At 40.0% G+C, this 27159-nt stretch overlaps 2 protein-coding genes across 5 annotated transcripts in view; one reads left to right on the forward strand and one right to left on the reverse strand.

Annotated features, from left to right (window-relative positions):
* The first annotated feature begins 539 nt into the window (after positions 1 to 539).
* On the forward strand, positions 540 to 11053 carry TIMM21 (translocase of inner mitochondrial membrane 21). 3 transcript variants are annotated; one of them, XM_073331764.1, is made up of 7 exons: positions 540 to 1152; positions 4054 to 4116; positions 4221 to 4318; positions 5701 to 5774; positions 8126 to 8231; positions 8331 to 8402; positions 10827 to 11030. In XM_073331764.1, the coding sequence occupies exons 1-7, from the start codon at positions 858 to 860 to the stop codon at positions 10851 to 10853; spliced, it is 735 nt and encodes a 244-aa protein (XP_073187865.1). In that variant the 5' UTR covers positions 540 to 857; the 3' UTR covers positions 10854 to 11030. The 3 variants fall into 3 exon arrangements, with proteins under 3 accessions (XP_073187865.1, XP_073187867.1, XP_073187866.1); XM_073331766.1 differs by lacking the exon at positions 8331 to 8402 and having other exon boundaries at positions 10827 to 11053; XM_073331765.1 differs by lacking the exon at positions 10827 to 11030 and having other exon boundaries at positions 541 to 1152; positions 8331 to 8661.
* Positions 7035 to 27159, reverse strand: part of LOC140906883 (lysine--tRNA ligase-like) — a 38468-nt gene continuing 18343 nt past the window's right edge. For both annotated transcript variants that reach the window (XM_073331762.1, XM_073331763.1), the window contains 8 exons: positions 23701 to 23820; positions 22663 to 22825; positions 22074 to 22247; positions 18398 to 18483; positions 17265 to 17350; positions 16257 to 16383; positions 14631 to 14774; positions 7035 to 13074 (listed from right to left, as the gene is read on the reverse strand). In XM_073331762.1, the coding sequence (XP_073187863.1) occupies positions 13006 to 13074; positions 14631 to 14774; positions 16257 to 16383; positions 17265 to 17350; positions 18398 to 18483; positions 22074 to 22247; positions 22663 to 22825; positions 23701 to 23820 (969 nt within the window). In that variant the 3' untranslated portion in view covers positions 7035 to 13005. The remainder of the gene's footprint in view (positions 13075 to 14630; positions 14775 to 16256; positions 16384 to 17264; positions 17351 to 18397; positions 18484 to 22073; positions 22248 to 22662; positions 22826 to 23700; positions 23821 to 27159) is intronic.

Below are 27159 nucleotides of genomic sequence, written 5' to 3' on the forward strand. Positions count from 1 at the left end.
CAATGAGACTAAAGGTGTACTTAAATCTTTGTAAAAAGAAAAGGAGTACTTGTGGCACCTTAGAGACTAACCAATTTATTTGAGCATGAGCTTTCGTGAGCTACAGCTCACTTCATCGGATGCATACCGTGGAAACTGCAGCAGACTTTATATATAAATTTGTATTTTTACCACTTTATTTGAAAAAAACCTGAACAGTTTGCATTATTGCAAGGTCATAATGTTTTTCTAAGGAGAAGATCATTGGAAATATTAAAAAAAAATCAAAAGAGAAGAAACACTACCAAAACACGCTATTTTTCATTCACAAGCCCTTATAGTTAAAGGAGGTAATAAAAAGTCCAGCCTCCCCTACCACTTCGTTATGTGCTATTTGTACCCGAACCAGCGGATTGAAAGTACAATAGTTTTGTGTCACATGTAATTTGATTTCAACAGCAGGGGGTGGCGCTTTGCATTATGGTAGTTGTAGTCATTTTTCTTTGAAGCCACTATTAACCGTGGACGTGAAGAGAATTTCTGTGAACTACAATTCCCAGGGCCTCGTGGTATTTTTTTTTTCCAGAGAACTTTGCAAACGCAATGGCGAGGAAGTTGCAAATGTCAGCGAGCAAAGGGTAATGTAGGTTTCTCAATTAAAGTAAATCAACAAGGTAAAAGTAAAACTCAAAGTGAGAGATTGCTCTAATTCTGTTTCATCATAAGGGCTGCACCTTCCGTGCACACACTATGCATGTGTGGCGTAGGTGCAGACTACAGTAGGCTAGATCTATGCAGCAATCAAGGGACGCCTTAGTTCAACTAATCTGCATAGATCTTAGTTGTTGGTAACATATTAAGACTTGTTTTGCCTCATCATGTTTTCTGCTTCGTTTATGCGAGTTATTCAATGCAGCGAGAAGTTACAAGGCTCTCCAGGAAAGTGGTTGCTTGCACCCCATGGGAAGGTGTTTCTAAGGACTTCGCGGTGTTTTAGGTGGGGGCAGGAAGTTGCTCACAGAGAATCTGTGTTGCGCCCTCGTATGTTTTTCCAAGGTGCTAAACAAAATATCTGGACCCAGGAGGGGTCCCTGAGAGCTGGGAATAAAAGTAAACAAGTATCGGTGCAAAGAAGTCAAAAAGGAGGAGCACCCGTGTCGGCTGCTCAGAAAGGTAAGTGGGCCTATGTCCAGTATTAGTTAGTCGCAGCCTGCATTGTTTCTAGAGATTGTTCCTGCAGGAACTAGCTGCACCCTTACAATTGAGATTTTAGGCAACCAGAATTGAGGAATTAAAAACTGTGGTTCCCACAGCTGCAACTCATTCTCTGGTGTACACACTGCATTGTTTTGCATGACTACTTCATAGGGCGTTAACTTTTTACTTGTATGTGTATATTACCCACACACAGGGTAAAATTTCCCTTGGATTCCCCCTTACAGCTCTTCTTGACTTTATTGGGAGTGGTATCTGTGCATATGAGGGAAGAATCTGATGCATCAGGTGTTTGAGGGTGTGGGGAGGACTCTGAATACATGTCTACATTAGAGAAAAAATAAAGTCCATGAGTTGCTAATTCAAGTTCAACTTTAATGATGTTGTTAGCAATAGGGATTTTGTTTTTTTGGAAAACTTTCCTGTGTATGTTTGACAGACAGGACAGTACTGCTCCACTTGTGCAAATTTCGGCTTGTATTTTGCATTCCATCACACACTTTCTAATGCATACTAAACAGCTAAGTGGCTGGCCTCTTATATTTAGACTAATTGGAGTAAGCCTAATATATTTTGTAGGATCCTCTTAAGTAACACACAGTGCCTCTCCATCTATCTCCCCAGTTATGGCTGGACCCCCCCCGCGCTTGCATAAGTTTACCACTACATTCCCATTCCCTTGCCTTTTGCCTGCCTGCAGTCAGCTTTTGGTTCCACCCCAGCCCTGCTGTCCCCACATCCCCATGGAACAGGAAGCCAGGAGGTGAAGTAAAAGTACATTTTCCAAGCAGAGTGTCCACATTCTGCTTCTACAAAGTGCCACCCAAGATGGATCATAGATGGGAAAACAGGGAAGATACCTGGTTCAGAGACCCTGGAAAAAAATTGCAGTAACACATAGGTTGAAGGCTGATACAAATTCAAATAGACTGTTAATTAACTCTTCTAAAATCATTTTCTTCTTCCAATGCACACATGAAATTTTCTTATTGACATAACAAAATATTTTTTCTTTTAGTTTGGGTGGGAAGAAAAAGGGCTTTGTAGCTAATAATTTCCACATCTATATATTGATTTTTTATATCAGTTTCATCAATTCCTATTTAATATGGAAACTGTAACTCACTTTTGTGGATTTCTTCCACATGGCCATAATGATGGTCTAAGGTTGAACATCATCATCCATCAGTTCAAATGGAAAAAAACTGACTGGAATGTAGAGGTGGCTCAAACTCTTCTCACTGAATTGGAATTTGTTGTCTATAAGTGCCCGCATAAATTCTATGTCCTGAAGATTAAGAATGGCTGGGTTTAGTGACCTAAGAGACGGTTTCCAAACAGTGGTCCATTTGCTGGTTGCCAGCAGAGTTGGCTGATCACAGGTACTACCTCCTACTTTACAACTGGTACATCTTAAAAATAGTGAATGCTTTCCTAATAGTGCATTTCCATGTACATAATTAAGATACTGTAGTTGCCATCAACGTTGTCATTTGATCACCAATGGAAGGGGAGGCAGTCCATGTTGTTCCAAATGGGAAGGAAGATGGCCATAAGAGGCTTTGATGTGGTCCATGTTTGGAGATCCCAAGTTTGAGGTGTCTCAACTAGGTATTAATCCCCAGGAACTGCCTTGGGCATTCATAATTCTTTGCTTAAATCGTCAATAGAATAAATACAATGCTAAACCATGTGATCTTATTTCTCTGAGGCCAAAGAGATTCCATTTTCATTGATGGACATAAGTGAGTATCAGAATGTAATGTCTTAAGATCTTGAATGATTTGAGCATCCGTCAAGCAGTTACAACATGTAGTTTTTATTACAGCAAGCCAATTTAGTTCCCTAAAGGCTCTAGCAGTTTTTTCTGTTTAGTTCCACTACTAGTGAAATAAAAATGAAATACTTTGCTTAGAGGTAGAGTAGGAGGAGAGGGCTTTTCTTGGAATTATAGTAATTCAGTTATCTATTTCTAACATTATTATTATTTATTATGGTTGTAATTATGTAATGAATGATGGCCGTTCCATCATATGATCCCTAGTTCCTCCCATTCATTCCTTCGAGCAAGAAGTGATTGTTACACAGCTTCAGAAAGTGAAAGGACTTTTTTCTCTGGACAAAACCTTCTCAGGTGATAAGGCAGCTGTGGAAAGTGGAAGGAAAAGAGGTTATTAAAGTTTCCTCACTAATTTGAACTTTGCTAAAAAGCACACCTTATAATCCACACAAATTGGTGATCTCTTCCCACTTCTCAAGCAAGCTTTTATAGCAGAGGTTGTAATGAGGTCTCATAATAAGACTTCTTACTCTTGTACACGATGAAATATTATAAATAAATTACAATTGACTAAATAAAGGATATGGTTTTGTGGCGTCTTTGCCATTTATAGTTCACATACTTGATAAGTCCTCATTCACAGTCTCTTTGTCAGTAGTGTTGACTCTTTCCCCCATACTTTTGTTAAAAAAAATTGCTATAAATGAATGTTAGATTGCAGCTTGAATACTTTGCAGCTGAAAATGTATTACTAAAACTTCAAAGAAAATGGCTTTGTATGTCAACGTGAGAGCAATAGCACAGGTTGTTCTGGGTTTAAACTCATTGAAAGGTTTAAAAAAAATTCTTCTGGAACTGACAAACTTTTCATGGTCTCTTTATTTTACTGCTGAGGCATAACAGAAGGAATGGACTAAAAGCTGACTTTTTTCCCCCTTATCAGTATGAGACTTACTTACCAAAATGCTAATTGAATCTTAGACTGGCACAGAGAAGAGAAGAAAATTATTTATATGATACAATTATGCTAATCTTATTAACTGACATTGTAACTACTATATTTTTTCTCTCTATTACAGTGAAAGAAGCTGGAAGGGATTTCACCTACTTAATAGTGGTGCTCGTTGGGATTGGTGTTACAGGTTATATAAAAAGCCCATATGCCCTATAAATATTTTGTATTCATTATTGTTCATCAAATTAGTTTAGTTCTCATTTTATTTGCTTTTGTTTCCCTCTATTTCAGGTGGTTTGTTCTATGTGATTTTTAAGGAACTATTCTCTTCCTCCAGTCCCAGTAAGATCTATGGCGATGCCTTGGAGAAATGCAGATCTTACCCAGAGGTTGTTGTTCAAACCTAAATTACAGTTTCACAGTTGAACAAAAGGATTTCTTATTAATTGCTGTTTTCCATGCTCTTTGAATGGAAGATTTGAACCATTAAGCTCCAAAGACAATTCCAGTTGACTCAGTCACACACATAATTCAGTATAGTGGGGAATTGGGGCCACAAAAGTACATCATGTAGTTTCTGACTGCTTTCTTCACCAAATGATATACTCTTATACTGTGGTACTGCACAAGAGTCACATTAAGATCAGAACACCATTGAGTTAGTTGCTGTATAGATATTCAGGAAGACATTTCCCCCTCACCCAAAAAACTTAGTGTAATTTGAAACAAAGGGATTTTAATAAATAGAAGGGAGGGAAGGATGAAGTTAACAGTAATAAGACCATGAAGTTGTGTAGGATAGCTAGATATAAATAAAAATCAACTCAAAGCTAGACCTTAAAAATCACATATTCAGACAAAGCCATAAATGTGTGTAATAGCCTTCCAGACAAGATTACTAGGGTGTCGGTGGGATTCATCTAGAAATAGCAAAAATATTAGAAAGATAAAAATAGAGATATATACTTTGGAACTAGGCTTATAAAAATGATAACCTCATTCCGGTGGCATACCACAAAATCATGCTTCCTCTCTGATCTGACTAAACTAAGTTTAAACACCTGGCTGATTTCTTGCTGTGCTTTGGAACCGGATTTATAGAAATGACAAAACCTTTTGTTTGTAGTTTTTAATAAAAGGAATCATTGCTATTTAGATTATTAGATTACTTTTAAAACTGAAACTTTGAAATACTCTGAGACAATGTCTCTGATGAGATGGGAGTGCATTTTTGCTCTTTCTTTCTTTGTATAGTGTAAACCTGGGAAGACTAAAGTAAATAGTATACATACAGTACAAGTAAAAGTTAGAATTCTGTCAGCTAAGATAGATGCCCATAATGCAGATCTTTATAGGATTTTAAGGATAATTGAATTATTGTTTCATGTTCTCTATGTATATAAATCTCCCCACTGTATTTTCCACTGAATGCATCCGATGAAGTGAGCTGTAGCTCACGAAAGCTTATGCTCAAATAAATTGGTTAGTCTCTAAGGTGTATTTTCCTTTTGCAAATACAGACTGACACGGCTGCTACTCTGAAATTAGTTGATAAAGAAATCCATTGAAATATAGAAATACTATTTGATATGAATCTGCTGCTGTCTTCTAGTTTGTTTCCTAAATTCTTGGGTTGTCACAATCAATCGTATACGAGAAGCATTTGGTGAAACAAAAATGATTTCAGATGAAGAGGTGGGATGACACTGGAGTATGTGTTTGAATGTGACCCTTTAGACATGCTATACCTCATCTCTGTTCTTTTTCTTAGGTAATAGGTGTTTTTGGTGAACCCATTAAAGGTTATGGTGAGCCAACGCGACGAGGAAGACGACAGCTTGTCAGGTACTGTTTGCATTTGTTCTGTACAAACACCTATTTCTGCAAAGACGCTTTGGGTCAAGATTTACATCTAGACTAAATTAGCTGCATAGGATATATTTGAGCTCTGTCATTTATAAAAAGAACTGAGCAACCTTTTTTGTAGGGCTACTTACATGGCACATAGCAAGTGTTTTCTAGGGTTAAAGAACATTTGAGAACAATTTTAGGTGGAAGATTTTTTCCAAGTTCATCTTTCTGAAGGCTCAGAATTTGAGTTATTAGGGTTACAAACACAGTCGCAATATTTTTCATCTTCTGTTTATAGTTGTGCTGATCATTTAACTCACAGAATTATTTGTATAAATTGTAAAGTATTATGGTGCGGTCCGTTGTGTTTAAAGAGTAGCTAGACCCTGTCCTGAACTGCCACCTAGAAAAGCATTTTATTTTTAAAGGAAGAGAGAAGGCTGGAAAAGGGTCTTTTTTTCTTCTTTTTTTAAGTCAGTCAATGACTGGTTTATTTTCCTTCTCCTAACTGTAAAGATGCACGAAGGTCCTCTGTTCCAATTGGTCTAATTCCTTCTCTTGTAAGACTAGCAGAAAACTAAAGAAACACCTTAGTGGTAGAATACTAAAATTAACATGCTGTGTAAAAGCTTTAATATGATACAGCAGAATGTCTGTTTATGTCCAACACTGACCACTTTTCAGTCATATAGTTCTTCACATTTGACACTACGCACATACTATACAGTAATCATTTTGATCTCCGACAACACCTTTGAAATGGATGTAGTCCTCTGAAAGTGTGAGAATGTATTACATTCCCACTTCTCTCTTATTTGTCATATTCACTTGCACTAGCTCTTCTTAAATTAAATTATAAGCACTTTGGGGGCATGGACTTCTTATGGCTTAGTACGGTGCCCAATGCGCTTAGATCTCAATCTTCATGCGGGCCTTTGGGCTTCAGTTTACCAAAACGGATTTAGTGTGAGGCAGATTGATGGGCCTGCGTAGAAAAACTGAACCCCAAAATTGAAGGGTGTTTTTGTTCTTTTTAAAGGAAAAGAATTCTTCTCCCACTTAAAGATTAATTTTTTTTTTACCAGATTGTGTGTCAGAAATGCTGTTCACAGTTGAGCTGCTGAATACTAAAATGTAAAAGGGAAGTTTTAAGCATCTGTCCGTAAAAACAGGAACTGTCCTTCTCAGGCCATAGCTGACTGAAGAGGTAATCTTGGTTCCTAAGATTTCAGTTCCAACTTTTTGCTAGCTGTGCATTTTTTTAAGTTATTTTTGAGTCAAGACTTTTGAGGAAGGTTGCAATAAAGTCTGTGGCCTGACCCATGATCTCATGAGTCTCAGAATACCTATGGGCCTGCTCACTGGGTATAGTTTTGGATCTCTGGCCTTTCTGAACCCAAAGTTACCAGAATGGGGAAGTCCTTCATTAGCATAAAGGAAATTAGCATCTCCCAATGGGATCTAATTAGTGACCTCAAGAGAAATAGCTCCAAGCAGGAGGAACTAGCTATATAGTGCCACCATGCCTGACAAAAAAGTCCTGGCTTATTCCACACTCCTGGTTGGCTGTTGAGTAGTAAGAGTTCAGCAAAATGAAACTTTTAAGATTTGACATCTACAAGCAAGTAATCTTTAATCGGCCACCAAGTCTATCAAAGTTAAACTTCAGAGCCAATAAAACCACTGGCTTTTGTGTTGTTGTTTGTTTTTCTTCTTCCCTATGTACCGACTTCCTGAAGCTGAATAAAACTGGAGTCAACCACCATTATGCATAAGCATTCATTTTTGTTTTCTAGTATTTAATAGTAGAGTAACGTATCAACCTCTGCATTCTTGCTCTTGATTTTAACTCCCAACGGACGACTGATATTGAGTGCACATCTGTATGGCTAGAATCCACAGAATTGATCTGAAAATGGGACCGAAACAGTAGTTGCTCAGATATCTAAAATGGTCCTATGTTAAACAACTTTTCTGCTTAAATGATCATGCCAGTGTCTCTTGAAAGCACTGGACTACATACTACATTCCTTCCCAACATAGCTAAGCAACTTTTCTAGATGAGAGTGTTAACTCAAATACAATTCATTAAAATATCAAGGCAGCCACATAGTTTTTAAAAAAGTGCAGTCTGGAACCTTTATCTTATATCTAACAAGTGAGCGTTAAGACCTTCTGTCCATACAATTACAATTTGGCATTGACATGTAGGTAAGATCACATATTGAGACAAAATTGCTGTGAGTACAGCTGTTTCACTTCACATAATCATGCCTGCAATGTACATGGTTTCTCAAACTGCAATACACAGAATGTGTAACATGTTTTCTTGTTACTTTTTCTAGTCACATTGAGTATGTAAAAGATGGATTGAAATACATGCGCTTGAAGTTCTACATCGAGGGCTCAGAACGAGGAAAGCAAGGGACAGTCCATGTGGAAGTGAAAGAGGTAAAATTGTCTCAATTAGTTACAGATAACCAGCATCACCTGATGCTTAAACTACTAAAGGGGGAAAAAATAACCCTTGCATGTTTTTCCTTATTACAGAATCCTGAAAGCAGAAGATTTGAGTACCGTTACATATTTGTGGACATTGAGGCCTACCCTAGAAGAACTATTGTAATTGAAGATAATAGATAGTAATTTGGTTCTTTCACTGTGCCAGTTCTTGAATAGTGCTGAATAATGCACAGTCAGTGTACAAATGAATGCCGAGTGATGCACAATCTTACTCCCTTACTTACATCCATGGAATCTCATTGAAGGCAGTGGGGTTGCACAGGTGTAACTGGGGCCAGTAGAGAGTTGGTCACTATCAGTGTATTTATAATGGAAATATAATAGGATTTGAAGTGAACCAAATTTTAAAGTAGTGTCATCCTTTATGGCAAAAAGGCATGAGATAGGAAAGAATAGTTATACAACTAATTTAATGCTGGATAGTATTTCTACTCAGAACCCCTACTATAGTCTTCCAACATTGCAGAATTATTTTTTTTGTTTATATTTCGCAACAGCACTTCAATAAAAAATGACATACAAAATCTAGAAAACTACATGTTCATTGATGTGCAGCCTGTGTGTTTGATATTGAGATAAAATAAGATAACAATCCACAGAGACTTTATTGCAGATGCAGCTATGAATATGCATCACAGTATTGCATGGCCTGACAAGGTGAATTCAGATGAAAGGCAATAAAATTTGGTAGTTTCCAAATAGAATGAGGGAGGTACAAATTTCTGAGCTAGTCAGACATATAGGACCTGGTCCTGGCGCTAACCAAGCAGAGGGGAATTGATTGTAGTACTCAGTACTGTGGGGATTTTGGGCTGCAAAGCAGTCCCTACATAGCTATGGGGAGTAGTTGTATGGCAGAGCTTCATATTGCAGCCACTGTCTATTAAATGGAAAACAATGCCAGTTTGGTACCAGGTATCTCCTTGATCGTCAGGTGCTTTAGAGACCAGGCCAAAATGACTAGTAACAAACCTTCAGAGCTGCAGATGTTCATGCTTCAGTTGTGGTGCCCTTAGATGTGAATCTCTTTTGCCTATTTGATGAGGCAAATATCTCTGTTCTTCAGCAGAGGCTTAAGGGACACTTTTTTTGTTTAAATGACCAAAAGAAGCCAAATTGATTCTTCCGCTCTTTGCTTCACTTCTGTACCATGCTCTGTGCCACAGGATGTGTTACAGGCTAAGGAAGAGGGTGTTTTTTTTTAAATGGGAGCCTGTCTGTCTGTAATGAGGAGACACAAACCTCATACTGGTGAGATGAGGGTTAAGGCGTTGCTCTGGCCAGAGGAAGTCACACCCCTTTGCCCCCGCTGGGCCTGATCCCAAAGGAGGGAAGATTCAAAAGGGAGCAGCTGAGTCTAGGCTGACTGAACAGAAGAGCAATTGGGTGCTGCAGCCTCCAGCAGAGAAGCCACTGGGGCTCCAAGCAGCCAGGCCCAGGCCTCACAGTCAAGTTTCTGCAAGCCTTTCAACAGTAGAGGCCAAGGGTGATGAGTTGCTGCAGATAAAGGAAGATGCTTTGGAGCATGACCTGAAAAGACAGTGAGGGGAACCCCCAGACCTGTGGCACAGATGGAGGAACAGAAATGGGTAGGAAGTGACCCAGGGAGCAGGCATAAGGGCATCCACCCTTAGGCCATATAACTGGACCATTGTTTTGAAGGATCCTGGATTGGAACCTGGTGCAGTAGGATGTGCTCGCATTCCCCTACCCCCAAACATCGGCTTTCGCCCTTGGGCAACACCACCATTGGCTCTAGCCGCTAAGCCCGGCAGCCAAAACTCTTGCCATTGGATGACATTATCACTGGCTCTAGCAGCTAGGCAAAGTGGCCACAGACTCTTGCCAGCAGTCTGGAGTATTGCCACTGGGCAGTACTGCTGGCCTGAAACAATGCCCCCAACATTGTTTATATTAGTGGTTTGTATAAAATTCATATTGAATTTTTTCATGGTTGATTTTACTAGTTGAAGGAGCATATATCATCCCAGAATTAAAAACACACTGAAGATTACTAAGAAAGTATAAATGTTATATCCACATCGTACTACAGAGTTCAGACCAAGTGCACAAAAGGGAATAAGGCAGCTTGTGCGTGTAAACAGTACCATGAGCTGACTAGGTTGATGGTCCCTTGGGAAAACATAGGGAAATAATTCCAATGAAACAACTTACTGCCCCAAACATACTCCACAAGTTTATTGAACTCAAATGCAGGAAAATGTATCCATTTTGTCCAGCACAAAAATGTGTTACCAGAGCAGCATTTAAAAACTAGAACAGAAAACTAGGCTCTGAGGGATTCCATACTTGTACAAAGGAAGCCAAGAATGCATCCCCGGAGGTGCATCCCCTGCATATCTTTAAAGCTGTTACTTCATGGTTTTTTAAAGTCCAAAGTAGTTTAATGAGAAAAAAAGAATCAGAATTAATTAAGTGGTGTGCTATTTTCTTAAGATTTATTTTAACAAATTAGGGGTTGAGGTATAACCATTGATTTAATGTTTGTTTTTTTCCCTACAGAAGCTGTATATATTCTTTTTGGCATGACTACAGATTGAAAGTCTCAAGTAAATAAAATAGAGAGAAAGTGATACTGAACAAATCTATTGACTATTGGCTATTTTTATGAAGTCTACAGCTAACAAAGGGAGGGTTTAATAGTCATGATATATAAACTCCACAGCAAAACAAAACCTCAGGCAGGCCTTCAAAAAAATATCTCCATGTTTGTATCTATTTATTGAAATATATACACTTGTCACAGTTTCAGGGTTAGATGTACCCCTGTCTCTCTCTGGGTCTCAGTGCACCCCAACAGGTGACAAGCCTCAAAATTTCTCCTCTCTCTCACTATAGTTGTGTGATTCTCCACTTCTAGACCAGGACCTGTGTTACAGATCCCTGTTTACTAACCAGGATTAGTTCAGCAAACCCAGTTTAAACTCAGTTCCTGCAGTTCTGTGGTATGGGAGCTGTGACCAGTGGTACATACACAGTGACCATACAATCTGAACATGGGTTTTTAAATTGATTACCTACCTCAAGCTTACTATTCCTGTATTGGTAGCTAAATAAGACCAACTTCTTCAGAGTCCCTCTGTAAAGTGTCTTTGGTAGCCATTTCCCTGAAACTGACTCCCCGCTCCACTTCTCCTTCTAGAGAGTGACAAAGGGTGGGATTCAAAAAGGTATTTAGGTAATAACAAATGGAAGTCAAGTAGCTAAATACCTTTGCAAATCCCAATTTTTTAGGGTCCTTCTAGTCCTTAAACTTAGGCATGAGAAGTCTCTTAACATAGAGCCAAGGCAGGTAGGTCTTCCCAGTTAATAGCCTGGTCCCTGTTCTCTTAACAATCCTGAAGTGGTTTACTGGGAGGTATCTTCTGTCTAGTCATAGCAAAAACAAGCAGGAAATGAAACTAATAGCCCCTTTTGACTTAACACTTGTCAGACAGAAAACATCCCTTACAGCAATTGCACAGCCATATAGGAAATACAGTATTCATGAATTAATACATAGCAACCCCATATCCATCACAACGATTATATATATTGTACATTGCTAATAAAAAATAATGGGTACAAATCATAGGTGTGCAGCTATTGATACAAATCTGATTAACACTAAAGCATTTTAGTCTTTACTTAGTTATATGAAGTAGAGTTTGGTTATGTTGAAGAAAAGAGGCAGATTACAAGATTAGTAGTATCAACCAAGACTGAGCAAACCAAATTCACATCCGTGAACTTCAGTGGAATGACAGAGAATAAGTTGTTTGCAGGATTGTTGTAGCCATGTTGATCCCCCAATATTAGCGAGAGAAGGTAGTTGAAGTAATCTCCTTTGTTGGATTTATCCTTAGAAGTTGGACTCATTTCCTTTGTTCCTTAAAGGAAGCTCGTCAAGGCTAAGAACCCCACAATTCTATTTTACCTACAGCAGAAGCCATTAAACTGAACTTTTGCCAGCTGTTTCTACAGCTCTCCTATTCAAAGTACCAGGGGATAATTTTGGCAGCTGAGAATCCACCATGTGGTAACTTTAATGGTAGGTAAAAATATATGCTTGTCAATCTTGAAAGGGTCACTTTCAAGAATAAAGGCAATGGTCCAAATTCATCTCTCATGTCACTTCACTGAAAGCAATGCAGTCAGCATCTTTCACACCATCTCCCCAACTTTTAACATTCTGCTTTATTGCAGAATCTTCAAATCACTCTTACATTATCACGACAGCAATAAAAAGTAAACTATTAAGACATAATGGTCATGTGCAAGCTTCAGAGTTGCATATAATGTTTCCCTGCTTGTGCCTATCTGTTCCATTCTTGTGAGCAGGCACAATATTGACATTTACAAGAGACCTGCTCTCCAAGGGTTTTATTGTCAGTACAACTACAGAGCAGATATCCACAGCAAAGGAAAACCATTAGGCACATGCAGCTGGCATATCTAATATTAAGTCTGCTAACCTTGAGTCTGCATTCTACCTTGACAAAGGTTTGTCCCTATGCAGCACTTTCCCTTTACAAAATGTGTCATTATGTTGTCAGTCTAGTTAGTAAAATGCCATATTTTTGCAGTAGAGTCGCTGTATTAATGTATTTTTCTTTAACACATTGTCTCAACACTCTTGGAAATTTCCATGTGAAATTCTGATATTAGGTTAGTTCTTCGCCCTTTAGCTCTAAACTGCACTTCAGTTCTCTTGTTTCTCAGACTGAGGTTTGTTTTCAACAGGCTTCATTGCTGGGAATAGCAGCACTTCCTAAAGCAGAGTAGGGAGAAACACACACACCACAAGTCAGTGTTGCCAAACCCAAAACTTTGAAAAAATCATTAGGTTCCCAAAAAGTCATGAAACTGGATTAAAACAAAAAAAAGTTTGGTTCTTATTAGTCCTTCAATTTTTGAGCCTCTTCAGTGCACTTACGTTAGTTTTTCAAGCTTCTCTCTGCAACTATAAGGACTAGAAACTTGGGGGCGGTGCGGGGGGGGGGAGAAAGAGAGAGAGGAAAGGAAGAAAGCAGAGATTCTCACCTAAAAACACTTGTCTGCAAGAGCTGAGGTAAGTTAAACATCAACTACCACAAGACTTGCAATAAGATTACAAGACTTGTCAACACTAATTATTGGCTTTAGATTCACTTCAGTTAATTTGATAAAAGCAAACTCTCAACCTTATTCTTATTCACAGTCAAGGCTCTTTTATCCTGTTCTAGTAGTAAAGGAGTCCTAAAGAGGGAGTAAATATTATTTATTTACAGATCAATGTAAGAGAGCCTTTGTGTAAGTGAGAATCAGGCCCTGGGTCTTCTGAAGGCCCTTTAAATTCTCTAAGCATCTCAGCACCATTGGCCGGAGAGGTAGAGTTAAGGCACATACATTAAGTTGTAGTTACACTGACAACTCCTGCTCTCCTAATTCATGGTCTGGACCAGCATTGGTATTTGCCTCCACGCCCAGTCACCTGCCCCCTAGTTAAGGATGAGTGCTATAAATACAGTTGTCAAAAGAGGTACTTAAAAGGGTAATAGAGTTGTTGTGGCTGCCCAGTGAAGGGGCATACAAATTTGGCCCAGATGAGGGTACAGAGACAGGACCACACCTGGTTTCTTAGATACTGGGGGAGGGAGACACACTTCTAAAATAGATGGATAAGTGCTTTTTGAATTTGACCTTAATGCTAGTCACCTATTGTAATTTACTGCAAGAAGCTGTAGGTGTCTAATACTGAAGTACGGAGCTTTACGTACTGTACTGCTTTTCAGGGAGCTGTAGAATACACAAAGAAAGAGATGGGGCAGGGGTTCCAAACTTGTTTTGATTCAATCCACCCCCAACATGATCAAGCTGTACTCTGTTGCAACTGCCACATCTTACCTTTTTCCTGGGCAGTAATACTCAGAAGTTGGCGGGTGGCTGCCAGAGTGACATTGGGCTTCACAGCAGCCTGGCTGCTCTTTCCACCCCATCGCTCGTTAGGAAGGGGAAAGCGGAGGCGTATGCAAACATGCCCTAAGCAGCAGCACTTGCAGTAAGGATGCACATGCAACCCTGCACGCACGCACGCACACACCCACCCCTAGCCCCCTCACGTTTTCTGGGCATAGGAGACATCTCACAGGTTGGGGAAAGTTGCAGTACAGGACATTTTATACCTATTCCACATCCTCATTTCTGCCTGCTTTACAAACAGCAAAGAGCTGCAGGGAAGCAAAACAATATTTTGCCTTTTGTGGAAAAAAAATAGCAGAACAGTAACCATAGGCATAAAAACTACTGGTCTACCTTTTGCTGTTTTCTAATTACAGCCTAACCCACCTTAATGTTGTTGGAGTCTGTGAGGAACATGGCAAGACGGTCAATTCCTAGCCCCCAGCCAGCAGTAGGAGGAAGTCCATATTCCAATGCTGTGCAGAAGTTTTCATCAATACTCATGGCTTCTTCATCACCTGCTGCTTTAGCCTAAGGCCCCAAAACAGAATGAACATACAGTATTTCAAATACCTGTTCAGCAAGCCTCCAGGTGCTTGTAATTCGGTGGTAAAAGATGTGCAGTTCCAGCTGTATTTAGTGCTGCTGAATGTCCCAAGTAACACCCTGATATTCTACTGACAAGTGCTGCTGAAGCTACAGCATTTTCGGTCAGCCGGGAAGAGGCTGGTGTTTAGTCATTCAGTCTGGGTGGCTGTTGTCTGTCTCTCTCTCCTTGACCAAGTCACAGTTGTGTAGCAGAGCTGCAGTCCTTCTGGAGCTGTATAAACATGTTCTTCAAATAGACCTACAATTAGCTTCTCCCCATGACAAAGAAGATCCTTAAAAAAATATATCATCACCTTAGCAGCAGCTCAGAAGGGCAGAGATTTGGTTGTGACTTATGAGTGAATTATTCCTTAGGCTGATGATGGCAGGATACAAGATGGTCATTCACTATAGGAAAACCTGGCTTAAAATTCAGCTGTAGCGGAGCTCTGACAAACATTTTCAAACCTGTGGGGCAGAAGCCCAAAGCCTCCAGGAAATACTCTGAGAATTTAAGCGCTGAGGAAGGCCTTCTGCTAGACAATTCACCATGTAATACTAGTTACTTTCCAGCTCGCTAAAGTGTCCTTGGTGAGGCTGTTTGAGCAGGGAGGATTCTTAATCCCTGGATGTAAAGTTAGGAGATAGTTCAGGCACTTCCATAGAGCAGACTTAACTGAGGAAATAGACAAGGCATCCAGATGGTTGTACACTCAGTCAGCACACTCCACCTCCAAGTCTCAGAATGGAAATGTGAGCCAAATGCAGCATCATGTGGGAAGGTCACACAAATACAGTATAGCTAGGAAGTCAAAAAGCTCAATATGATTTCTGCTGTGGACCCCTTAAAAAAAAAAGTAACTGGTAATGAGTGTCATGGGCCAAAAACATTCTGAAGAACTGACTAAGCACTACATTTAAACCTTCCCTTTGCAGCCAGTCACTAACTAGAAGCATTGGTACTAGCAAGAGAAAGAAAAAAAAATAGAAATTGAACATTTCTCTTTATAATTTGGGTTGTTAGAGAAAACCACTTTCCTGCCTTCTGAAAAAAGCTCATAACATGCTAAATAAATGTAGACAAAAATGTCTGTGGATGTGAAAAGAAAACCCATCTTTAACCATGCTTCTGTAATACCACAGGGTTTTAAAAGTCAGACAGATGACAAAAGATTCAAAGGATTTTTTAAATTATATCTTACCCAAACCCAATTGAAAGCAGATGAACGTTTAGATGAAAGCCTCCTCTGAGTTAAGTGCAGCAAATTTAGCCCAAACAATAATTCAGCTGCAGTGCAGAGAACATAGATCAGTTCAGCATTTGGCTCAACAACATATTGCCCTGTGGCTGTTAATTTTCAAGGCAAGAGCTTGCGTACATTGCTGTTTTAGTTCATATAGTGTTGTAATTTTGAAAGATGTTACCTTCGATTGGTCCTTAAAAAGCTCTCTCTGCCTCACTGGATCATTGAGCTCAGTGTAAGCATTGCAAATCTCCTTCTCCATCACAAAGAGTTCAAAACGTTCACTCAGGCCTGTCTGTGAACGATGCCTGGTTAGAAAGACAAATCATGTGACACAATTTAACATTTTGGTGTCCTGCTGCAGATCAGGATCAAAAATTGCAATGAAGAGTTCAACCCATACAAACAATTTAGGGTTTTGACTTCATTTTCAAACATCTTTCCTCTAGTTCTGTAGAAAGCCACTTAATTATACCATATGCCACTTATTTTCTGAAGTAAAACTATTTCATACTTGTTATTAGAGCTGTGACAAGAAAAAAAAACTCACTACCAGAAAATTAGAGCCAAAACAGTGAAATTGTCATGGAAATTAAACATTTTTTTCTTCCCCTGAAGGAGAGAAAAGTGGTTGTTGCAGGGATGAAAAAGTGCTTGTGAAAATGGCTGTTTCCTCCAGAAAAATGTATCATGGATTATTTAAAATGGACTTTGAGACATATTTGCATCCTGGCCTTAACCAGACTTCCACTTTTGTGCCCTCAGTTTTGTAGGTGCAAATAAGTGTGAGCATAGTACAGGTAACAGACATCTATGTAGCTGGTTTCTGGGAACAATCACCTTACTTTGATATATTAATGCCCTAAATTACATGCACATAAACAATTGTTTGAAAATCTGAGTCCTATGTCCTTACGTACTGTAATTGTGACCGAGTGTGGGTCCATGAAACTAATGTATCTTGATGGGATTCATTTTGCTGGAACTCAAAAACCTCAACTACAGCGGCAGCAGCTGACTAACTTTTATACCATAGTATCACAAAACAATAATGAGAACAGAAGTCATAATTTAGCTTTCAATAGAAAAAACACTGTGACGAATAGATAGCTTTACTGAACCCTGAAATGAATTGAATAAATGGTTAGCTCAAGTTTAAAAATCCAACACTTCCACTGAAGTTACATACCATTTAGCCAGAGGACTCATGATCTGGGGATGGTTGCAAATGAATGTGGGGTTGATGCAGGAAACTTCAATAAACTCACCTACCAACTGCAAAGAGACAGAGGATTCTGTTTTTCCCTTTTACTTGCATTTCATTTTTTTCTCAGTGTCATCTTATTATCCCAGATGGCACCAGTAGGATTTCCATTCATCCCAATATTTGAGAGATTATTCCAATTTTGTCAGGACCAACTAGTTTCAGGGATATTGGCAGGTCCTAAAACCACTTTGAAGGCATATTGGAGTGGACATTGAGTCCAAGCCCACTTTTGGGTCCCATTGGGAGAGGGAAGCTGACAGAAAATATGAGAGGGGATGAAGAGCTATGAGAGTTAACACTGAAAATACATTAAAGCAGTAGTAGAACCAGGAGAACAGAGTTCAAAGACTACTGGGTAGAAAGACTCAAAGATAAGAGTCACTTCACTGTATCAAAGATGGCAGTGAGTCTTCAGAGGATGAGAATGGAGTAAAGACCACACAATTTGATCACTGTGAGTACAGTTGAGGAGAAGTTAAGCTTCAGAAGAAGAGATATCACTATTTCTCCTCAATAGTGGGAACAAAAAGGAAAAAAGAAATCTATAATCCATTCTAATATTTTGAAGTTTTCAAAGCGATCTCAGGCAGTTAAGCACACAACTCACATTTGAAAAACCTCATCTTTAAAAACCCCAGCTCTAATCACTCTAGTTAGTTAGTTACTATATTATAGCATATTATATGCACTATGGTAAACCACAATGTACACACTGTCTAGGCTACTTGGAATGTTGTTAAACATACAGTTGAATACACCAGAATAATTCTGAAATTACTGACATCTATTCAAAGCTAACTAAAACACCACTAAAAGATCTTCTAGAAGAATCGTATGATGAAAATATCTTTGATCTCAGCCAAGTTTTTAATATAAGATATACATCTGTGATTTATATATACAGTATTATATATAAAGAACCATACAGAAATATGAATTGATGTCACCCCAATACACACAGCCTAGCATATTAAGATTTTAAGTATTACATAACCAAACATTGGAAAATGTAGCAAAAATTATACATAAGCGGGGGAAAAAAAATACAAGAAAACCTTATCTAGAAGTCTTGCTGTAGTCCGAGGAGGAGAACATTGGATTCCCTTCTTCAAACATAGCTTGTCAAGGAACTGTTGGGCTTCTGTAAATGAAAATAATTATAACTGTGTGTCAATAAAGGAGCTCAGTTACAAATGAATTTTGTTTGCAGTGGAACAAAAGAAAGGTACATTTCCTCTCAACATTCAGTATCAACTGCTGCTTTCAATTTAAATTTTGACAAACAGAAAAATACAAACTCTGGAAACTGCCCAATAAATAAGCTTGTAATTGTCTCCATAAAGAAGATAGGAACAGGAGCTAGAAAAGCATAGTGTCAGGAAATTTAAAGGTTTCAGAGTAGCAGCCGTGTTAGTCTTTATTAGCAAAAAGAAAAGGAGGACTTGTGGCACCTTAGAGACTAACAAATTTATTTGAGCATAAGCTTTCGTGAGCTACAGCTCACTTCATCGGATGCATTCAGTGGAAAATACAGTGAGGAGATTTATATACACACAGAACATGAAAAAATGAGTGTTACCATACACACTGTAACGAGAGTGATGGTAACACCCATTGTTTCATGTTCTCTATGTATATAAATCTCCCCACTGTATTTTCCACTGAATGCATCTGATGAAGTGAGCTGTAGCTCACGAAAGCTTATGCTCAAATAAATTTGTTAGTCTCTAAGGTGTCACAAGTCCTCCTTTTCTTTTTGAGAAAATTTAAAGTTAGTGAAAAAAGTGTCAGATTTTCAGGCCAGATCTGTCATGTACACACACACAAAAAAAAAAATCTAACCATCCATCCACAGACCAAGTAAATCATAGGCAACAGCTTCCTCCAATTCCCCCCCCACCCCCGCCCCTGTAGAACTCTACCCGAGCGTGGAGGTCAGGGGAGACTGTGTAGGGCAATCTCCACTCCTATTCACTCTTTGTTGAGAATCTCAGCTGAAAGGACAAAGGTGCCAATTAAGATAGCAGTTTCTGCAATACCATATCCTATCCAAAAAGGCTCCAATTTATTCAGATAGGCCACTGCACCACTGTCATCTGATACAGAGACAACTCTCTTCTGTCACTTGGATTCCAGGCTCCATTTGAATCTGTGACTGAGCTGAATGACCCTATACCACATCACTAGTTCCCCAAGACAACTGAATTTCAGGGTTGGTCTTCCCCGCAGTGTTAGCTTGAGCTATAACGTGAGTGTTGCCCCTATCTGACTCCCGCCTATCAACAGAAATCTTAAGCTCCTGTTCTAGCTGGCCCATCAGGGGGGTGGGTTGAAGTCTGAGTGCTGCTGATGCTGGGGCAAGTAATGCTGGGAGGCGGGTAGGCAGAGAACAGCTACTCTGTGCTGCTGATACCAACTGTGCAGTTCATGTGTTATTTCACAGTGAGGCCACTCTCACTAGAGGTAGGCTAACTGGAGAGGCGTTAACACAAGTGTAGATAAGTGGAGCTGTCCTTGCACAATGAGTTAATTCCAATTCTCCTCTAGTTCCAGCATATGGCTCATGTTTCGGCTCCCTCATCTTAAATCACGTCGCCTGCTACATTCTTGAAAATAATAATAATTTACAGAATAATCATGTTTGTCCAACCTCCATTTAGAGCACAACTCCCTTTTATCTGAATCACAATTATGTTCCTCAGCTTTCTTAAGTTGCTGCCCCTAATTTACTTGACCTCCATTTATCCAAATGTGTTGTCCTTGCACTTTTTGGGATATAAACTAGGTTGTACTGCATTTGCAATCTTAATTGTCCAGTGATACCTCTGTGTTCCATTGAAAACTCTAACTTCAGTCATACTGATGTGTTTTAATAGCTCCCATGCATAGACGCTAAACACATGGCTGAATTCATCCTCAGAGTTCTGCTGTGCTTCATTACCGTTATGTGAGGAGAGGAGCTTGAGAGAACTGTAGCTTTGTATTCAATCTGTCCATTAGCCTGCACTTCCTAACACAAGCCAGTTGCAAACGGAGAAATATATCTATCCCCTAGACATGCCCAGTTGCTTTCCTTGCATAACGATGGACATTTAGATCAAGGGCTGTGTACAATTCTTATGTTTCCTTTTACACCACTGCTAGGTCAGAATGTGGGAGAACAAAAGTTAAAAGGGACAGGAAGCAATGACTGAGAATCCCAGGACCGCAACTAGAAAGGTGCTCTTCTGTCAGCAACCTTCCTGTACACCCCACTTACAAGAACCATCTGTATAAGCCATGACTGTTCCTCTCCCCCAGTGTACACTATGTAAGGTATCCTACAAAGACACTTTTCTCTTGTTCCTTATACTCTTCCCAACCACCCCTTCTTTTGCCTGAAGTTCACCTCTTCCCCACTACTCCAGGATTTCTGCCACCTCTCATCATTCCCCCACCATTCTCTAACAGCCACACCTGTATTTCTTCTCTCCCCTCTCATCCAGTGTTCCACCTATTCTTGGTCTTTTCTTTCATCCTTGGCTCACTCCTCTTATCTGCATAAGCTTTTATTCCCCTCCTCCCTCCATTAAATCTCATTGCACATGTGTTTCTATTCAGGTTATTTCACACCAAACACCACTTTTTTTTTTTTTGGCTTAAAGAGTTAGCTCTGAACAGAGAAACATCCACCAAATGCTTCTAATAGAAGGAGGAAAGCAGTGTGAGCAAATAGCAGAAACTATTAACACCTCCTCCACTGGCTGGCGTCTGGGAACTCTTAGCAGTGTTCACCAGCATCTCAAAATTTGTTTCACAGGAAAAATTCTAAGAAGAATTGCTATTCCCTTTAGAGCCAGAAGCATGTGTCAAATAAGATGCACTGAGGAAGCTCCTCTTTCTTTTCCCTTTATTGGGGTCTGGGATCCCTGCCCAAGAATATCACCTCATTCCTACCCAGGAGTTGGACTCCCCTGGCAGGAAGCCAGCTACTTCTTCATTCCTGCCTTGTGGCTCCTCTTCCACAGGGTTGGAATAAAGAGCCCCCTAATCAGAGTCCTCATATAGATATAGGTTACTTCACATAACATACACTGGTATGTATTCCTGATGCTACACCCTGGAGTGGACAGGAAGTAATTCATGCTAATATAATCATGCAAATTAAACGTGTGTGTTTGTGCAACCATATAAAAACCTTTTTACATTACTAAATCACTTTTCTTTAACACCAGAATAGCAACTCATCCCTTACTGAGGCCTATTCATATGCCAGGCCTGGCATGTTTGTAGTCAGTAATTTTTCACTGCAATACGAAAGTGTTCTCACATTTCCATCATTTAAATACAGTGGAACCAATTTTGCTCAAACTTTAAAAAAAAAAATCATCTTTGGGCTGAAAGCAGAGAATAGAACATTCCTGTATCAAAGGAATATTCAAGAGAAAGGTGTAAATAAGTGGGGGGAAAGGGACTCTAAATGGAAAACCATACACTTTATGATAAATATTGGTATTAAGGTAGAGACACACACAGAGACTTCTTTCCTCACCATAGAGGTGAAACTTAACCAGGATGTGAAATATACTGTAACAGGAAGCGAGAGAATATCATGCAATTCCAAATCCTGTGAGACAAAAATTTCTTTACTGATCATTGAAATGTCAAATAACTTTAAAATGAAAATGTTTTACTACTTAATTCATTACACCATTCAAAATCCAGAGACAAGCCCGGACAGATTTAATGTACCCTTAGTATCCAGACTTTCTGGTGCTGGCATTTTTTCTCCGGTGACTTTCTCCAATTCTTCCATCATTCTCACTCGTTTAAAAGGAGGACTGAAGTCAATTTCTACTGCCTTTCCCTCAGGGCCATCCGGATGGTAAGTGATCTTGTAGTCACCTGTCACATGCTTCACCATGCCTTAGGGTAAGTAAAATGTGAGGTGTCAGAGAAGTCATCTTAACCTGATTGAATTCCTGGACTTTTACACAAGCAGCTGCAGTATAATTTGCAACATATTGTCTGGTATCTCTTGATCAGAACAGAGATTACCTGATAATTATATACAGCAATTTATTTGCAAGAGGGAAACCAGGGAAATTTTTCTCCTGTCCCCTCAGATCTTGTTCCCTGGGTCTAATTATTCAATATTATCCAATCAAGAATGTATTATCCCCCCTCCTCCCCTTTATATTTGTCAATTGCTTGCATTTTTATTTGGGAAATAAAAGTTATGTACATTTTCCCACAGCTTTATTGTCTTTGAGCGTCACCCAACCCAAACCATTGAAGTTACTCATTAGCGAATGTATACAATCATCACCCAAGGACATACCTGACAGCAGCTGTTCAGTGATGTCCATGAGATCATTATAATCTGCATAAGCCATGTAGAATTCACACGTAGTGAATTCTGGATTGTGGGTTTGATCAATTCCTTCATTTCTGAACTGACGTCCAACTTCATATACCCTCTCCAGACCTCCAACTACTAGCATCTGGGAAAAAGATCCAGATATTCCCTAGTGACTTTCTTCTCTGGGGTGATAGGGGGAAGAGGATGGGGGGGAGGGGGGAAAATAATTCTACATTACAAGTGTCTAACAATGGATGATTAGCCATACTATTCACCATATGTTAGGTGAAACAGTATATATGGGGATGTGATCTTTGCCAGTTTTTCCTGCCAATTCTGTATTGCAGTCCTTCATTGAAATAATAAGAGCCAGCCAGTCTTGCAAGCCCTCTGTATATGCAACTCCCAGTGACTGCCTGTTGCTTTCCAATGGCTGGTTTGCTGTGGAAGAGGATTTACAGAAGGGGAGTCCTTAGTATTTGGGACTGAGAACCAATATATAAAACACAATCTAAACCCACTTTTTTTAAGAGATGTTTTGCAATTGGCAGGTATTTGCTTTTCTTAAGTATAAATGAACTGCAAATGTTACAGGCAGATCCATGAAGACTTGGGTAGCTTTAAATCATGCTGCAGCACCAGTGTGAGAGATATGATTCAATAACTCCTACCTATCCACAGAGGAATGACACTGATTCCTAAGCCAAATGGATATACTTAGTCATCACAGAACATTTCCAGAACAATCCGTCATTGCCAGCAGTACAATTTTTATTCATTTACATATATATTAAAAACATTAGTAATCTACTTACCTGTGAGAACCTCTTGATAGCTAGAAAATGAAGGCTATGTAATTCGTATAAAAGAATGCAAGTTTTTGGGCTTAACCTGTGTATAGTATTATACAGACAACGCTAGAATGCAAAAATATATGGACAATCTTGTCCTGTGGGAAAGTGAGAGCATTGCATATCATTGTTAGGCACATAAGCAGACATCATACAGTTGCTGCACCTTGTGGTATAGTTCAGGAGCTATCCTCATATACAAGTCCATGTTGAGGTCATTGTGATGTGTGATAAAAGGTTTGGCTGCTGCACCACCTGCTACCATGTTCATCATGGGAGTCTCCACCTTTAAAAGAAGAAAGAGCTTAGATGTCTTTCTAAAAGATATTCTGAAGCTCAAAACAGAAGTTATTGGCTTGATGCAGGAAATATTGGGTGATGTTCTATGGCCGGTGTTATATACAGGGAGTTGCACTAAATGACCATAATGGTCCCTTCTTGCCTTAAAGACTTAGGCTCAGAGACTATCAGGGTTGGAAGGGACCTCAGGAGATCTAGTCCAACCCCCTGCTCAAATCACGGCCAATCCCCAATTTTTTCCCCAGATCCCTAAATGGCCCCCTCAAGGATTGAACTCACAACCTTGGGTTTAGCAGGCCAATGCTCAAACCACTGAGCTATCCCTCCCCCTTATGAAAGAGCAATTCCCCTACAACATGCCGAGCAGATAAGAAGCACAAGGATGAACTAGAGACAGACAGACAGCCATTTAGATTGGAAACACATTACATTTTTCCACATGGATGCTTTAATGGGAGTTTGAGTTCAGCCTATTATAGTCAAGAAATAGATTAACTCTTCTAAACCATAATCTGTAAAAAGAGAGAAAAGTACAGTAACATCAGCGATACAAAATGATTCTCACCAATATTGCCACTAGTTTATACTAAAAAGCAACCCTCCCCCAAAATGATTTGTCCTAATCATGACTCTTTTATTCACAAAAGTAAAAGGTGAATTTCTCACCCGCAGAAAGAAACTGTTCATGTTTTTTCTGTAAATGTGCCAAATTCCTGACAGCACAAATCCACATTTTTGAATTTTGCACTAAAAAAAATGGCGTTGAAGGCCAAGATGTAAGGGGGCGGGAAGTAGAGACTTTTCAGTTGCAAGCACAATATTCTAGAACACTGTCACAGACGAGGACAGGACAAGACCCAGCTTCACTCTTTTTCTGATCCAGTACATTCTTAAGTACATGTGTAACTAAGCATTCAAGTAGAAGTAAGTATTGGCTTCAGAGGGACTACTCACAAGTTTGAATTTACACGTGTTTTTAAGTCTGTGCTGGATGAGGCCCTATATTCAGGTAACACTATAAGATGCATCTTTTTTGTTAGAACATCCCAAAAAAGAATCAGAATGGAAGAAAATTCAGTGGCACACTCAGAACTATTATCTTGGTCAGGGGTGGGCAAACTTTTTGGCCCAAGGGCCACATATGGAATTTGTATGGCAGGCCATGAATGCTCATGAAATTGGGGGTTGGGGTGTGGGCTCTTGCTGGGAGTGAAGGCTCTGGGGTGGGGCCAGAAATGAAGAGTTCACAGGGTGGGAGGGGACTCCAGGCAAGGCTGGGGATGAGGGGTTCGGAGGTGGGGGTGGGGGAGATCAGTCTTTAAACCATGATTTGTGGACTTCAATAGCTCAGATATAAGTGAGAGGTTTATCGCAGGAATGGGTGGGTGAGATTCTCTGGCCTGCGTTGTGCAGGAGGTCAGACTAGATGATCATAATGGTCCTTTCTGACCTTAATATCTATGAATCAGGGGTGCAGGCTCTGGGTGCCACTTACCTCAAGCAGCTCCCAGAAGCAGCGGCATGTCCCCCCTCCAGCTCCTACATGGAGGCACAGCCAGACGGCTCTGCACACTGCCCTGTCTGCAGGCGCTTGGGGTGGGGGCAATGTACGAAGCCCCGTGGCTGTCCCTACATGTAGGAGCTGGAGGGGGGACATGCTGCTGCTTCCAGGAGCTGTGCGGAGCAGACCCTGCTCCCCAGTGGGAGCGCGAGGGCCGGATTAAAATGTCTGGAGGGCCGGATGTGGCCCCCGGGCTATAGTTTGCCCACCCCTGATCTTGGTGATTAGAACTAGAAAAAGATACAGACTTGTCTTGGGGTAACATTTTCAGAAGTGCCTAAAGATGTGTCGACATTGCATCTGGGAGGTGCGATTCCTAGCATGAGTAGACAGACTTGCACTAGAGCCCTAAAAATGGCCGTGTGGATGTTGCAGCGCAGGCAATGACTTGGACTAGCTAGCCAAGCTCAGAGCCAGGGCTGGGAAGGCTTGGACTCAGGTGTCTAGCTCAAGCACACGCCGCAACTTCCACACTCCTATTTTTAGTGTGCTAGCTGGAGCTGAGCTAGTGTTACTTTTACTCACCAGGAATCCCACCTCCCAGACCTATGCTAACTGATTTAGGATTAGAGCTGGTTGGAAAGTCTAACAGAACGTTGTTGCAATCGGAGAATGCAGATTCATCAAAAATGTTTCACAGAGAAAGGTTGATTTTGATGAAGTAGCAATGGTACCCAGGTATGGTTCTGTCAGAACTGGGGCCATATTCTGGGTCTAGAATGGGATGAAGCCCAGCCCAGTTCTTCTGACTTCCACTGGCACAGATCACAAAAGACCTCCGAATTGGCACAGTAACTAGATGCGAATTCAGCATAAACTAACAACATGTACAATAACCTTCCAGCAACTAATATCTCTGTATATTCCATTGTGGTATGTTCATTTGAATTAACATGCTGCAAGACAACACTGACAAGATTTTATGTCCATGTTGTTTGAGCATGTGTCCATATACACAATGGAGGCACTTGTTGGGACTCCTTAATTATGTGTTGAGTTTTTAAACATATGCACACATACACAGTGTCAGCTGAGGGGCCCTAAAAACTTGGTGACCCCGAGGGCCACACTGGCAATTTGATGGCAGCCTGGAGACTACATCCAGGCCTGCCCCTACAGTCTTTATTGATTTCAATGTGAGCTTTGCCTGGTAAAGGACATGAATTACAGATCAGTATTTTAGAAACCAAACATACCTACACAATCATCACAGTAACGTGCACTTTAATAAGCAATATCTAACCATATGTCAAGAAAGATTGGTCTTTTTTTGCTTCACCACCGAAGAAAACAGAACCATTTGAAATGAATTTGCATCTGGCTGGGGAATCACTCCTCTCCATGGACCTCTCTTCTATGTATAAGACATGGGGAGTTGGAGGGAAGCTGCAGGCTCCATTTTAGAACTCTGTAGGCCACGCATAGCCTTCAGGCCACACTTTAGGCTTGCTATATATGGCACTATTACCTGCCTTCGAATTTTAAACACCAGGAACAACATGTATCTTTATGGAAGATATAACTGCCTACGAATCACCAATCAAACATACTTCGATTCATTTAGCATGTGAATATCCTTCACTTAGTTATTCAGATCAGTGCAAATCAAGCCTTTTCCAGTAATGAACAAGATACTTTTTATACCATGTAAGATGGTGTGATCTAGAGGAAGGAGGACAGAAATGGAGTCAGGAGATACTGGCCTTGGGCGAGTCATTTAACCATTCTCTCTTAGTATCACCCCCTAAAGCATGGAGAATAGTT

Source organism: Lepidochelys kempii, chromosome 2 (assembly GCF_965140265.1).
Source record: "Lepidochelys kempii isolate rLepKem1 chromosome 2, rLepKem1.hap2, whole genome shotgun sequence".
NCBI classification, from domain to species: domain Eukaryota; kingdom Metazoa; phylum Chordata; order Testudines; family Cheloniidae; genus Lepidochelys; species Lepidochelys kempii.

Excerpts from the sequence above, each read along its gene's own strand:
- TIMM21 (XM_073331764.1), top strand. The coding sequence starts at position 858 with ATGTTTTCTGCTTCGTTTATGCGAGTTATTCAATGCAGCGAGAAGTTA. Across the intron at positions 4,117-4,220 it reads CGTTGGGATTGGTGTTACAG|GTGGTTTGTTCTATGTGATT; the intron begins GTTATATAAAAA and ends CCTCTATTTCAG. Across the intron at positions 5,775-8,125 it reads GGAAGACGACAGCTTGTCAG|TCACATTGAGTATGTAAAAG; the intron begins GTACTGTTTGCA and ends TACTTTTTCTAG.